This window comes from Octopus bimaculoides, chromosome 1 (assembly GCF_046866305.1).
Source record: "Octopus bimaculoides isolate indiv1 chromosome 1, ASM4686630v1, whole genome shotgun sequence".
NCBI lineage: Eukaryota > Metazoa > Mollusca > Cephalopoda > Octopoda > Octopodidae > Octopus > Octopus bimaculoides.
Genome location: NC_142928.1, coordinates 79932246 through 79948325, shown reverse-complemented (window position 1 = coordinate 79948325; position 16080 = coordinate 79932246). Strand labels below are relative to the sequence as shown.

The window sequence follows — 16080 nt, the reverse complement described above, 5'->3', positions numbered from 1 at the left end:
GTGCAATTACCTCTGGCCACATGCAAATTGTCCAAATTTACAAAACAATAAAAAACAACACAAGTTCTACCCACGGGATTTGAACTCTAGATTTACAAATTAGTAGCCCAATGCTCTATAAACTTTATCACTTCACTTCTACATCAGTTCAGTGAAATCTGAGCTATTTACCAATTTATAAGTCTTCTTAGGAAAATGTTTACATTTTGATAATAGAATTGTTAGTGATACAAACAGTATGAGGATACAGTAAAGATAGAGTAAAGGAATTCTAAAACAATTAGTGAAGTTGAATAAAATGACACAGAATTAAGATGAGATGTGTTGCAGAGAACCCAAACCCATGCAAGAGCAAAAACTATTAAGTGTTAAAATGACAATGACACTCATCATTGGGAGTAGCAAAGAGACAAAAATAGTATAACTCTTGGCACAAGGCCAAAATTTTGAGAGAAAGGGTTAGTCAATTACATCATCCCCAGTGCACAACTAGTACTTATTTTATCAACCCAAAATGATGAAAAGCCAAGCCTAACAGTATCCATTTTCTTAAGAATACTTAGTTTCATTCCTTTACATTTTAAGTTCAAATCCATTCATGTCAACTCTATCTTTCATTCTTCTGGGATAAAATAAGTACAAGCATTGGGATTGTGTGTGTGTGTGTGTATAAAATAAATGAAAAATAACAGGCAATGACAGTACAGTGCAACAGACGCTATATATGTTTCAATAGCATTGCAATTTATTCACAATCAGTGTATTACATAGTCCAAAATCACCAGCCATTTCTTCAGGCATTTTGAACCATCAGGAAAAGAAATCAGTTTCATTTTCCTGAGGGCTTGAAAATGCCTGAAGAAATGGCTAATGATATTAGCTTATGTAATACAGGTTGTGAATAAATTGCCATGTTATTCGTGTATTTGCTTCAGTCATTTGACTGCGGCCATGCTGGAGCACCGCCTTTAGTCAAATAAATCGACCCCAGGACTTATTCTTTGTAAGCCTTGTACTTATTCTATTGGTCTCTTTTGCTGAACTGCTAAGTTACGGAGGCATAAACACATCAGCATTGGTTGTCAAGCGATGTTGGTGGGAGAAACACAGACACCCAAACATATACATACATATATATATATGACAGGCTTCTTTCAGTTTCCATCTACCAAATCCATTCACAAGGCTTTGGTCGGCCCGGGGCTATAGTAGAAGACACTTGCCCAAGGTGCCATGCAGTGGGACTGAACCTGGAACCATGTGGTTGGCAAGCAAGCTACTTACCACAGCCACTCAGCATTTTTTGAATTGTCATTGTCCCTCCATCATCATTTATCATATTTCTTCACTTGTGACATATGTAACTAAAGTTGCTACAGGGATTGGAATTGTGAACTACCTCATATCATTAAGCAATTGTGATTACCCTAATTAATCTTATGATTGGATGATAAAATAGAACATTAATTTATTAGCATTCCAGCAGTGTACACCACTAGTAAATTGCATGCTAGACACTACCAAGCTAATAACCATGAGCAGTAAGATTCAAACCAAATGATGGAAGACATGGGATGAAGTACTGAAGAACGACCTCAGGACACTGAACTTTTCAGGCGAGATGACAAAGGATTGAGATGCCTATCAGATTTACAAAAATAAAAACTTATTTAGAATAATAATGCAGTAAAACTAGACTTCCAAATATTCCAAAAGAAAATTATGGAAGACATACCTAGAGTGAAAGGCAGACTGTATGATGCTTGTGTGCAAACAGCTATGATAACAGTAAAACATGGGCTGTGACTGCAGAGGATATGCGTAAGCTTGAAAGAAATGAAGCTAGTATGCTTCACTTGATGTGCAATGTCAGTGTGCATGTACAACAGAGTGTAAACATCTTGAGAGAAAAGTTGAACATAAAAGGCATCAACTGTGGTGTGCAAGAGAGACAACTGCACTGGTATGGTAATGTGATGCATATGGACAAGGACAGCTGTGCAAAGAAGTGCCGATCTCTGACTGTGGAGGGAACCTGTGGAAGAGGTAGACCCAGGAAGACATGGGATGAGGTGCTGAAGCATAATCTTCAAACGTTGGGCCTCATGGAGGCAATGACTAGTGACCAAGACCTTTGGTGATATGCTGTGCTAGAGAAGTCCCACCAAGCCAAGTGAAATTGTAGTCATGAATGATGCTGGTGTCATGTAATTGACACCTGTGCCAATAGCACGTAAAAAGCACCTTTCAAGCATTGGGCCTCACAGAGGTAATGTGACCAATGCTGATGTCATGTAACTAGCAGCTATGCGGGTGGCACCTAAAAAGCACCTTTCAAGCATTGAGCTTCACAGAGGTAATGACAAATGACCAAGACCTTTGACAATATGCAGTGCTTGAGTAGAAGAGCCATGAAGCCAATTGAAATCATAGTCATGGCAGATACTGGTGTATACTCTCGGAGTGGTTAGTGTTAGGAAGGGCATCCAGCCAAATCAGAGTGGAGTCTGGTGTAGCCCCTCAACTTACCAGCCCTGGTCAAACTGTCCAACCAATGTCAGTATGGACATGATAATGATGATGATGATGTGCCAGAAAGTTGTAAAAAAAACAAAACTTCATATCCCTCTTGATTATAATTCTCCCACATACATATTAACCCTTTTTGTTACCATATTTCTGATGAAATACACTGATTTTGTTTCAATTAATTTAGAAATTAATGAAGAATTTAGTAAAATAAGATAGTGCCCCTGGACTGGCTCTTGTGCGGGTGGCACATAAAATACACCATTTTGAGCATGGCCATTGCCAGTACCGCCTGACTGGCCTTCATGCGGGTGACACGTAAAAGCACCCACTACACTCTCGGAGTGGTTGGCGTTAGGAAGGGTATACAGCTGTAGAAACTCTGCCAAATCAGATTGGAGCCTGGTGTTGCCATCCGGTTTCACCAGTCCTCAGTCAAATCGTCCAACCCATGCTAGCATGGAAAGTGGACGTTAAACGATGATGATGATGATATTTTGATGGGAAATTTCAAATGAAGGAGCAGTCAAAGGGGAGATGATACCAAAAGGGTTAATGCCTTTAGTGATAACCATTATCTCATAATCCTTTTTGTTCTTGTCTTCAAAAAACAAAGTTTTGAGTTTAACAATGGCCATAATAATTTCACAAAGTAAGTGTAAATTAAAAGATATTAAGTTAGCATCCCTGGGGTAAGATTTAGATGGTATGGTTATATATTGAAAACACATGAAAGATAACTAGATTAATTCCACTACTACGGGGGTGGTAACCTTAAATATAAATAGGCTAAAGAGAATTTGATGTGAAAGTTCAGAGTTAACAAATGACAGCTGATTCTAAAGAAATTACCACATGCAGAATAAACTATAAAGAGAAATAAGCTTTATAATATCTCCCAAACCATTTTATAATGGAAAGAAAACAAAAGTGAAATAACTGAATAATATCTTTTAATCATCACTTTTACACCATTGTTTTTACACCCAGCCTTTTATATTGGGTTGTCAGATGGAATATTTTGATGCAGTGATTAATAGCAGGATGATGTTCCTGATACACCCACCTTTAGCTGCCTCTTATGACAAACATAGACAAAATGTAATTATCCTAAAAAACAGAATATAGACTATTCACTGAAGACCAGAATATATGTAATGAAAACTGGGATACAGTTAATAAACAGGAAAAGATATGGATATCATATCAAGCAACTCTTAACTATATCTTTGAAGAATTTAGAAAGGACAAAAACTATCTGAGATATGATAATCACATGTACAGTTCATTTCAAGGATCACATGTAGATATGCAATCAGTCTATTGGTTTTACTCTTTTACTTGTTTCAGTCATTTGACTGTGGCCATTCTGGGGCACCACCTTTAGTCGAACAAATCGACCCCAGGACTTATTCTTTGTAAGCCCAGTACTTATTCTATCAGTCTCTTTTGCCAAACCGCTAAGTTACGGGGACGTAAACACACCAGCATCAGTTGTCAAGCGATGGTGGGGGGACAAACACAGACACACAAACACACATACATATATATATATATATATATATATATATATATATATATATATACGACGGGCTTCTTTCAGTTTCCGTCTACCAAATCCACTCACAAGGCTTTGGTCGGCCCGAGGCTATAGTAGAAGACACTTGCCCAAGGTGAAAGCAGGTATCATGTTTACAGCTTCAGAATCACAAGTTTATATCATATTTTAGGCTTAACACTCTGTCTTTGGTCAAACAAAAACTGAATGTTAGCAGGATGTAAGAGTTAGAGCTAACACTGCCTTCATTTCCTTAACCGTTTAGTGTTTAAACTGGCCATATCTGGCTCAAATATTCCAGTTACTTTATTTTCAACCTCTTACACCTACCCAACAATGTCATTCTAAAACTAAACAAATACACCACTGAAGTCGCAAAGCTACAAGATAATGTATGATTAATTCAAAACAATGTGAATAGAAAAGCATTACATTTGACAGAGTTGGCACTCCGTCGCTTACGACGTCGAGGGTTCCAGTTGATCCGATCAACGGAACAGCCTGCTCGTCAAATTAACGTGCAAGTGGCTGAGCACTTCACAGACACGTGTACCCTTAACGTAGTTCTTGGGGATATTCAGCATGACACAGTGTGACAAGGCTGACCCTTTGAATTACAGGCGTAACAGAAACAGGAAGTAAGAGTGAGAGAAAGTTGTGGTGGAAGAGTACAGCAGGGTTCGTCACCATCCCCTGCCGGAGCCTCAGGAGCTTTAGGTGTTTTCGCTCAATAAACACTCACAACGCCCGATCTGGGAATTGAAACCGCGATCCTATGACCGCAAGTCCGCTGCCCTAACCACTGGGCCATTGCGCCTTCATTTGACAGAGTAATCTGAATGCTAAAAAAGTTGTCAAGAAAATATTTAAAACCATGTCACTGGTTCTCAATCATCTTTTGCCTATGGAGCCCTTTGATTCCTATTTTACTTGGCTGAACCCTTATAACCATTTGATGCTTACAAAAATCTTCTATTTTTATGAATGAATATTATTACGAAGTGTACAAAAAAAACTGAAAATATTTTGTGTATTTTTAGAAGCCTAACCAATTATAGCACATAAATTTTGACAACAAAATCTTATTATGAACCCCCAGAGGCATATGGACCTTCAGGGGCACATGGACCCCTATTCAGAACCACTGTTTTACATTAACCCTTTAGCATTCAGAATACTTTCTCATATGTAATGCTTATTCATTCATATTGCTTTTAATTAATTATGAATTATCTCATAGTTTTGAGATTTCAATGATAGGATTGTTTATTTTTAGAGTGACATTGAAGGGTAGGTGTGATAAGTTAAATGTGGATGGTTTGAACATAAAACAAGGTGTAATATTTGGGCTGGATATGGCTAGTTTAAATGCTAAAGGGTTAAAGCAGACTTGTCTCAAACATTCATAATTTGTTCATATTCTTTGCCACTTCTCAGTGCTTTCTCATATTACCTATGGATAGAGATTTTCTTTGTTTCTATTTTTTTTACATCTTTATTTTACTGGGGATAGTGAACTGGTAGAGTTGTTAGAGAATTGGACAGAATGCCTCACAGTATACACGGAGTTCAAATCCCACTAAGGTAGCTTTGCCTTTCGTCCTTTCAGGGTCAATAAAAATGTACCAATCTAGGTCAGTGGATTGATAGAACTATTAGAGGGTTAGCTAAGATGCCTTGCAATGTTTGTTCTAGTTCTATGTTCTGACAGCAGCTCCTACAATGACTCTGGTGCCCAACTGTATCAATCCAAGTTGGCAGTCTTCCCATTGGATAAACATCAGTGTTGTGGAGAGAAGACTTATATGCATGGGTAACAACCAGTCTCTCTCTCAGTCTTCTATTACCACTCAATACCTAGCAGAAGGAGATGAGCCCATGAACTTCAAAGGGTCCCTGAGACCAGTGAGCAATGTGGGTGACATTGTTTTTGAACAACTGCAAGTCAATGTCCAAGGACAAAACAGAGGCAAGGAAAACAACATTCTGAAGAGGAAGGTTAGGTATAGTGGTTAGTGCAGGGCATTAGAATGTTGACAAAATATGTATAATGAGAATACAGATGAGTGACGTGAATGGGCCTGAGTGGAGATCATATGAGACTAATTAGCTCTGAAGAGCCATAGAAAAAGCAGTCTGAAGAGATTTCACTTATGTAAGCCAGAGGTTAGAGTGTGTAGGTGAGTAATGACTCAGTAGAGAAAACAATGTGTTGCTTCCCTACAGCAAGACACCAGTTCCTGTCCCTCTATCATACTCTAATTTCTCAACACCTGGTATAAAGCCACCTCCCTCTTTACCACATCTCCACCCAATTGAGAGATACGGCTGCTATCTCTAGCAAATCACGCAATCACATGAGGGCCTCATTATCAGCATTTTCTTGCTCCAGGTAAAGACTGAGCCATCTATTGTATCATTCCCTACCACTCCCCCTCGTCAGGTATCTGGCTACTTCAACTGTAAGAGACTCCAAGTAAGGCGAAAAAGCTGTGTACACTTTTTTTAATTATTATTATATATCACAATTAGTATACAATAACATAGTTACAGGTTTTCAGAAACTCAGATGCATTTCTGGTGGCAAAAGTGAACAAGGGAGTGTCTGTAAATCCGATCGAGGAAATATCTCAAGGGATTTTGTTTGTAAAGCACTTGTTTCTGGTTTTGTCGTCGCTACAGTGACATTTGAGTTCAGAACATAGATGAACATAGATAAACGATGTAAAGTATATTAGTCTAACGCTCTCTTTCCGCCGCTCCAAGCATAATTTCTTCAAACAAGTTTTAGACCCAATATGCAAGACCGTCTCATTAGCCTTACAGGCACCCGAGTAAATCACTACACCGGGCCCTATAGGATTTATTTACTGATAGCGAGCCGCAGCACACAGGTGAGAAGTGGGCCCCTAGACAACTGTCTAGTGTGCTCAAGGTTTAAGACAGTATTACCAATATGTAAAGAATTTTTTGGAGTTTGGACGCAAGGTTAGACACCAAATCATAGTGAAGCATGAAAACACACATGAACACAAAATATTCACTTACATACGCACAATATAGAGGAACTGAGAATGTGATATTCACGATCTTCTCACGAGCGTGAGATAAAAACTGAATCAATGAAGACTCAATTTTGCAGGGAGTGTTTTTTTGGAGAGTTAAACGCGAGTTGCCAGTTTACCACACACACAGTTTCATTTCATTTGCGATTTAGTCAAAACGATGTGATGTTAACACCTAAGTCCAAGCACATCAGTGACATTAATGAAATGATCTTGACTAGAAATTAAAACGTGGGTTGTAAACACACATAATTGGAAGATGAAATTTAATTTTCACACGCCTATGTAAAAAAAATATACTAAACAAAAACACGCTTAATTCTTGTGTAATTATTGAAACAGAAAGTGTATAAAATACCAGAAGGAATGAAAATTAAGGTACAAAAAAAATATTTTGATAGGGCAGAAGCAGCGAGATGAAAGACTAACCTTCTTCGTTGTTTAAAGCTTTTAAGCTCATGTAACTCATGATAAGACCATATAAACGCCGAAAGGAATAAAATGTAACAGTTATCCTCTATATTATTTTTTGTCGATATACTTTCATTTGAAAATCCTTGTTCACGCGTTTGCAGGACTGGACCCACAACGTTATCTCTCTTTCCGACAACCAACTTATAAGTTTATTTTGTACTCAAAGTTTGGTTATTGTTATTATTTTACAACAAACCAAACTTTCGAAATAACTGTGATAGAGATACAATTTATTAACAGGTGTATTGATCTGAATTCGCTGTTTTACACCAGCTGTGAACATTTTTTCACCCCACAGCTGTTAATGTAGATGTGAAACTTTCCAAAAGGTGAAACTTAAGTAAATAATACCGAACTTTGGGAAGAAACTACACGAAAAGAATAGTATTCCTATATTTGTTTGTTTCCAAATTTACTCGTAGAAAAACAAAAAGTTACGTTTGGTAAAAAAAACTTCAAAATAATTAAAAAGTGATTTTTTGTAAGTGTATTGCTTGGTGCTAGTCGGAAGCCTGACTGGTCTTAAATTCACTTAAATGTTTTCGAGTTTTCCACTTGCAATCAACTCTTCATCTAAATAATACTTATTTAGATGTAAAACTCGAAATGAATTTTGGATTCGCCTTAAATATACATTTATTTATTTAATCCAACTATGAACCATTGAAATCTTTAGGTTGGATTAAAAGTACTAGATGATTATATTCCATATGTGGCTAAAAAAAAAAAGATTAATGTAGGACAATACAGCAAGTAAAAAATAAAATCTTACTGAAACAACGTAGACCACGACGAAATAAGGAGGTGAAGGGACACCCTACGTTGTCGTTCGACCAATTAGAAATAGCAGCTAAATGTTACTTAACTCAAACTCTACTATCTGTATAAAATATTCCAAGTGAATGGACATTGTTCTGCTCGTAAGAGCTGACGACAATCGGAGAACAAATTACGTTATTGTTCAGCAGCTAAAGTAAAGAAGAAAGGAGGGGAATATTTAAGTGATTAAAACAGAATTTCTAGAGTATAAAAATATACCGAGCACGCAGAAATACTTCTGAAAAAGCAACTGAAAAATTCATTTCGCAATAGTATCTCAGACACTACCATTATGTGACAAATTTCATTCATAGTTAAGTTTTTATTATTCCAATTTTTATTCTCTTGAAGAATACAAAAAGAATACATAAACCAAAAAACTTATTAGACACGTCAAAACAACAACTGGATTTGACGAAACGAACGAGCTTGATATAAAACTTTTATTTTTTTCTTTCTTGTAAACAAACTGTCCTAAAATCTTGTTAGAAATCATTCTTTTTTAGCAACTTTGAATCTCGGAGCAAATAAAGTCTAAATAATAGTGTGCAAATATTGGATAGAAAAAATCGAAAGGTGCCCTTGGGAATTGAACCTACACCTCCTGTAGGTAGATATGACATGTTCTATCATTGGACCAAAACAATCCTTCGAAATCCTCCATCCCTTTAAGTAACTTTATTCCTACTAGCGAAAAACAAATTTTTTCATCTTTCAGTCAGGTCATGTCAGTGACCTCCAAACCTAGTTTGGCAAGGTGGAGGAAGTTATCCTCAAAGCAAAAGACCCTAGCTTGAATACTTGCCAGAGTGAGGGCCCACTAAAGATATCCAAAGTGCCAGATGATGGTATGAAACTGGTTGAAGGATTAAGTGTATCACACTAATTGTTCTTTTCAGGATTTGAACTCAGAAGGCAAGTAACCAGAGCAACTACCACAAGGCATCTAGAAACACTTTTCATATTTTTGTCAATCCAACATCCTAGGCTGGTACCTTTTTATTGACCTTGAATGGCTGACAGGTAAAACTGACCTAGTTAGCATTTGAACTTAGAATGAATAGCATCATAACAAATTCCACAAAGCATTCTATCCAGACACCCTAAAGAATGCCAAGTCACAGCCAAATGCAGTGAAAAGACGAAAACATTAGCTTAATGATGAACATTATTTTAATCTATTGATAGGAGCAGGAGGAATGGCTGTGTGGTTAAGAAGCTTACTTTGCAACTATGTGGTTTTGGGTTCAGTCCCACTGTGTGGTACCTTGGGCAAGTGTTATTTAATATAACCCTGGGCTCACCAGGGCTTGTGAGCAAATTTGGTTCATGGAAACTGTATGGAGGCCAGTCATATATATATATATATATTTATATATATATGGACCTATGAGTGTGTATCTTTGCGTCTGTGTTTGTCATGCACCCCCACTTGACAACCAATATTGGTTTGTTTACATCCATGTAACTTAGCAGTTTGGCAAAAGACACTGATAGAATAAGTACCTGACTAAAAAAAAAAATACTGGGAATGATTTGTTCTGACTAAAACCCTTCAAGGAAGTGGCCCTGCATGGCCAGTCCAATGACTGAAACAAGTAAAAGATTAAAAAAAAAGTATAGAGAACAACACTGGACATGTTTATATCTTCTCAGACTTCTTCAATGAAGCTCAGATAAGAGAAAAGCCCTGGGCTATAGTAGAAGACACTTACCCAAGGTCAGTGACGGCTCATGTATAGGCACTGTGGAACTGCAGCACCCCTATTTCCACTCGATATTATCGGTAACATTCAATATAATGAGTCCTTTTTTCTTTAATCGTTTTTTTTATACTTGTACATTATATAATCCTTAAGCTTAATGTCAGTAGTCATCCCCTAGTTTATGAAAAAATATAAAAGTCCTTGTATAGAAATGTTCGCTTCACAGTTTTAGTGACGAGGTATTTGGCTGTTGTGTGCATGCTCACATGTCCGAGATAGGAAGCTGCACGCTAGGGAGAGAGAGCACTGTGGTTCACACAGTGCTGATCCTGATGTGCTGGTGAAGGGTAGTGTTTCTTTTTGACTCTGCATGTGTTGTGCTTAAAAACGTGTTTATATTCTTGAATGTGATAAAGTGTAGAATTAGATTATTATCCTGCTTCCAGCTACAGTGTTGCTGCCAGGATTTGAAAAATAGGGCAGATTTTCCCCCCTTATTTTGTGATTTAGGTGGGGTTTTTGAAAAACAAGGGGTAATTCACGGTAGTGTTCAGTAAACAAATTAAATACACTACCCGGCAGTGGTTAAAACACAAACCAATCAAGTTTATGCATAAATTTTCTTTTTATGTGTTTGTTCCCTTTTACACAATACTAAAACAATGGCTAAAAATTATCTGAAGCAGCACCCTCCACTAATTTTACGAGTCGCCACTGTCCAAAGTACCACACAGTGGGACTGAACCTGAAACCACATGATTGTGAAACAAACTTCTTATTACACAGCCACATCAGTCTTCCTCCAAAAATCTTGCACATACATGTACAGACACATGACCAGCACTGATCAATGGGGGCCCTAAAACGTTATTCAGAGACACCATCTGCAATAAAATCAGCAGTTAAGAGGAGTGAACATATTTATGTAGAGAATCAAAAATCTAATTAGAAATACTTCTGGAGTATTGTAGAGGAGAACATAATTGAATTAAGTGAGATAATAAAAATCTATGTCTACACAGCCAAATAAACAAGAAATCTAACTTATAGTCTGCCTGTACTGATAAATAACAATAAAATATATAGAGGCCATATTCTAAGTGTTAGTAATCAGTAATGAGATTACGGGATTAGATTGCTAATCTATCTCAGTGTGCATATTTGTTTATCATCAAAAATGTTTTAACCATTTAGCATTTAAACTGGCCATATCTGGCTCAAATATGCCTCCTGTTTTAAGTTCAAACTGGCTGGGTCTAGCCTTTCACACATACTCTACAATGTCATCCAAAAATTAGACAATAACATCACTGAAATCTCACAGCTATGAGACAATACATGATTAATTCAAAACAATGTGAATAAATAAGCTTTACATTAAAATAAAATAAATGTGCCCTTTTAAAGCCTAGCCAGGCTCATGGGCCCGGTTTCCCAGTTTCTGTGGCGAGTGTGTTCCCCAGCTGGACGGGACACCAGTCCATCGCAGCGTTACTCATTTTTGCCAACTGAGTGGACTGGAGCAACGTGAAATGAAGTGTTTTGCCCAAGAACACAACGCGTCGCCTGGTCCAGGAATCAAAACCGCAATCTTACGATCATAATGCTGACACCCTAACCACTAAGCCACGCATTTCCACTAAGCTTTACATTGGCAGAGTAATTTGAATACTAAAGGGTTAACTTTCTTGAGATAAAATAAGATATAGTCAAATTATGTTCTGATAATAACTATTACTATTGATGACATCTTAATATTTATTTTATTCATTTCAGTCATTAAATTGTGACCATGGTCATGCTAGAGCACTGCAATCAAGGGTTTAGCCAAACAAATTGACCCCAGTACTTGTTTTTTGGAAGTCTGTTAATTATTGTCAGTCTCTTTTGGCAAGCCTTTAAGTTACAGAAACATAAACAAACTAACACCAGTTGTCAGGTGGTATAGTGAAAGAAGGGACATAAACACAAAGATACAGATGATGCACACATACATATTTGTGGTAAGAAGTTTGTTTCCCAACCACATGGTTCCAGGTTCAATCTCACTGCATTGTTTCTTGGACAAATGCCTTCTACAACAGCCTTAGGCCAACCAAAGCCTTATGAATGGATTTTGTAGAATGAAGCTGGAAGAAGCCTGTATTGTGTGTGTGTGTGTGTGTGTGCGTGTACATCATGTGATGGTTGTAAATGAGAATCTCCATCATGCAAGTGATGTTGTTTATTTCCTATCTTCCACAAAATAACCTGTCCTGTCAGAAAATATCACCTTGCTTGTAAACAGGTGAGGGTTGGTGACAGGATGAGTATCTAACCATAGAGAACTCTGCCTCAAGAAATTCCATTAGACCCATGCAAGAATAGGAGAATGTATGCTAAATGATGAAGAAGAAGAAGTAGTAGTAGTAGTAGTACAACAAGGTTGAAAATTTTGCAGAGAGAGGACTCTCAATTAACTCAACCCCTGTACTTGACTGGTACTTTGATTTTTTCAAACTTGAATCAATGAAGAGGCAAATTTGGCTCAGCAGGATTTTAACTCAGAATGAAAGGAGATAGAGCAAAATTTGTGAGGCATCTTGTTCAACACTAAATTCTGTCAACCTGTCATAATACCTACAGACATTACTTTCAAATTTTGGCATAAGGCCAGCAATTTCGGTGGAGGGGATAAATTGACTACATCAGCCCCAGTGCTCAACTGGTTCTTATTTTATTGACCCCGAAAGGATGAATGGCAACATCAGCCTCAGCGGAATTTGAACTCAAAGCATAAAGACAGACAAAATGCTGCTAAGTATTTTAACTGGTATGCTAATGATTCTGCCAGCTCACTACCTTATAGTACCTATAGATATTAAAATATTACTATGCTTAGAAATACAACAAAAAAGGATAGTTCAATTTGTATAAAAGAACAATAGTTGTGGTTTAGCATAAGGTCAAGCCTAGTGAAGAAGACTTACTATAATCAAAGGTGTTCCATCTATGTCCACTAAGTTCTTTTTTGTTATTCGGTGTATCAAGGATAACATTATCCTATAAGTTCTCTGTTTTGATAAGTGTAAGGTGTAACAAGTGGAAGATTTGGTTGCTATTTCTAGCAGGTCAACTACATAGAGCACTGGTTCTCAAACTTATCAAAAAATTTTACATGCTAGTCCCCTTACAGTTTTTTTTTTTATTTTGATGATTCATGGTCCCCTATAAAATGCAGGATAATCAACATGGGAAAAATGACTTACATTCATGTACTGTAATTTCTGGACTATGAACAGCACTGCCCATAGAGTCACAATCCCAGAAACCACAACTTAATCCAGGCAATGCCCCACTAGGATACAATAAATGCACATGAAAATATGGGGAATCCGTTGACCAATTGGTTACAAAACAAAAGAGAAATAAAAAATACTGATAGAACATGCATGATCAAACATTATACCCATTATATTGGCCAATCACACTTGTACAAGTGTGATTTGCAAATGAGTGTGTAAGAGTGGTGAGGGTTTTTGAGGCCAACGACAAAAAAGGATGATAGCATGCTAAAAATTGAAAGTCTTGAAATTTTAAAACTTAACTGTCTCCAAGCCATCCTGTTGTCACGATACTTCAGTGTCCCTTTGTGGTCCCCTAAGGCAGGGGTTTTCAAACTGTGGTCCGTGGACAGCAAATACTTTTTATGGGCAATTTGATTTTATATATGTTTTTTAATCGAAATCCTTTAATTGACAATAAACCTATTTGTTAAATATTGTTAAATAAATAAATGTAAAAATATATGTTATTTTAAGCAAATATTTATGTATAAATTTCATAAGCGTTTATAGGGGGGTCCCTAAGGTAAAGCCTGAAATATAAAGGGGTCCGCAAGTCAAAAAGTTTGAAAACCCCTGCCCTAAGGGACCATGGACCCCAGTTTGAGAACCACTGACATAGAGTCTCTTTCATTGGCTTTAGAGAACAGATCTGAATGCATTTCAAGATGACTGAAAATATCAGCAAAAAGTCATTTTATAGCTTGTATTTGGCCTGGTATCTGAATATATGAATCACTCAGCAGTTTACCAAAAGAAATTTTATAGAATACCAGGGGACTTGTCACTGTAAATGTTGTGTTGGAAAACTTCAGTCAATATTCTTATAAACAAGTGAGGCCTTTTAATATGAAAGCTAGAATTGTTAAGGTGATGAGATGGCAGAATCAGTAGCATGCTAGGCAAAATGCCTAGCAGCATTTCATCCATCTTCACACTCTGAATTCAAATGCTACCAAAGTCAGCTTTGCCTTTCATCCATTCAGGGACAATAAAATAAGTTTCAGTTGAGTATTGGGATCGATATGATCAACTTAACTCCTTCCTCAAACTTACTGGACCTGTGACAAAATTTGAAATCAATATTAAAGCAAGAATTAACAGTAGTAGCAATATTACTTACAAGTCATCCATAAACCATAAACACAGCTTAAAATATTATCTCCTGCTTCTAACATTAAGAGTAGTTTGGTTTATAACTATGCATTGACTGATACATCAACAATCTTTTTTTTATTTTTTGATTTCCAGGTACTTGTCCTGATGCTCCAATTGCTACACAAAAGGTTCTTGATTAAACTACTTGTTTTCCAAGGCTGTTTTGGTTGATTGGCAATTATTAATTAACCAATAATCAATTTACAACCACTAGCCCACCAATTTACTGTATTCACCCTTTTACTCTTCTACTTTGTAAAAATGCTTTCAGTATTTCTAACCTAATCTACTCAATACCCCAACCGTGTCTTAATTCAACATCGATGCACCAAATTTCACCCAGTTCATCCTTTCTAGAACTTGAATTCCCTCTTTCCTCCTCTCACATAAACTTCAACCGCATCAATTTCTCCAGTTTGCAGGCCCTTCTGAACTAGAGAGATCAATGTTGTTGTTTTAACCCAAGTCAGGTTTGATCCAGCAGACCTACTATCAAACATTGTCCCAGCCTTGATCACTATATGGCTTTGTAAACCCAAAGCAATATTATCTAATGAATCTATTTTTAAAATTCTCAGCCAAGCTATGGTGTCTGCTTTGGTATGTTTTCTTTAGAAGGGTGTCCTTCCTAAAGCCTAACACTTCAGAGAGTTTACTGGGTCCTTTTTATGTGACACCAGCACTGGCAGGTCACCAAGTAACTTGCAAGACAAAGACCCCTTGATTAGGACAGGGGAGTAGTATTGAGGGAGGTGGCTTTGTACCAGTTGATGAGAAGTTAAATTACAATAGAGGGAGAGAGATAGGTATACACACACACACACACACACACACACACACATATATATATATATATATATATATATATATATGCAGAATTTAGATTAGTTGAAATATGGTCATCACATATTTCAACTGCTAAGAGGCAAATACACCGCAGGTACCATGGAGAAAAAATCCAAGAGAGATTTTTTTCTCCACGGTAACTGCAGTGTATTTGCCTTTTAGCAGTTGAAATATGTAACGCACCTATTTCAATAAAGCTAAATTCTGCTCATACCTGAATGCTGCTTTGCGCCAATATATATATATATAAATATATAATGTCAGTGGATCATATATCCGAAAAAGAAGCACACTCTATGTTAGAGTAATAATGTATTTACAGGAAGTTAATTATATAGCCAATCATAGAGTGACCAATGGTTTTGCATCCATAAAGTGCTTAGCCTTATAGATAACATATCAGACTCCAATAGCTACAGATGTTGGAGACTGACAAGTCATCTATAAGGCTAAGCATTTCATAGATGCGAAATCATTGGTTATTCTATGACCAGCCACATAATTAACTTCCTGTAAATATATATCTATACATATAAATTTGACATGGGCGATTCTTTCTTGGCTGGGTGGAATTGCGCGAAAAATTACACATGTGTGCAGAA

General features: G+C 36.9%; 1 protein-coding gene across 4 annotated transcripts in view; it reads right to left on the bottom strand.

The window, feature by feature from the left end:
* Window positions 1–16080, bottom strand: part of LOC106867577 (natural resistance-associated macrophage protein 2) — an 80985-nt gene that overhangs the window by 58357 nt on the left and 6548 nt on the right. Inside the window, exon 1 of one of the 4 annotated variants that reach the window (XM_052967646.2) lies at window positions 8399–8572. The exons of 1 other annotated variant lie outside the window; for it this stretch is intronic. Coding sequence is in view for 1 of the 3 variants with exons in the window: in XM_014912486.3 (XP_014767972.1) it covers window positions 7582–7621 (40 nt within the window). In the remaining 2 variants the exon portion in view is untranslated. Of the gene's footprint in view, window positions 1–7581; window positions 8217–8398; window positions 8573–16080 lie in introns of those variants that run through there. 2 more of the 4 variants (XM_089352675.1, XM_014912486.3) reach the window with 2 other exon arrangements.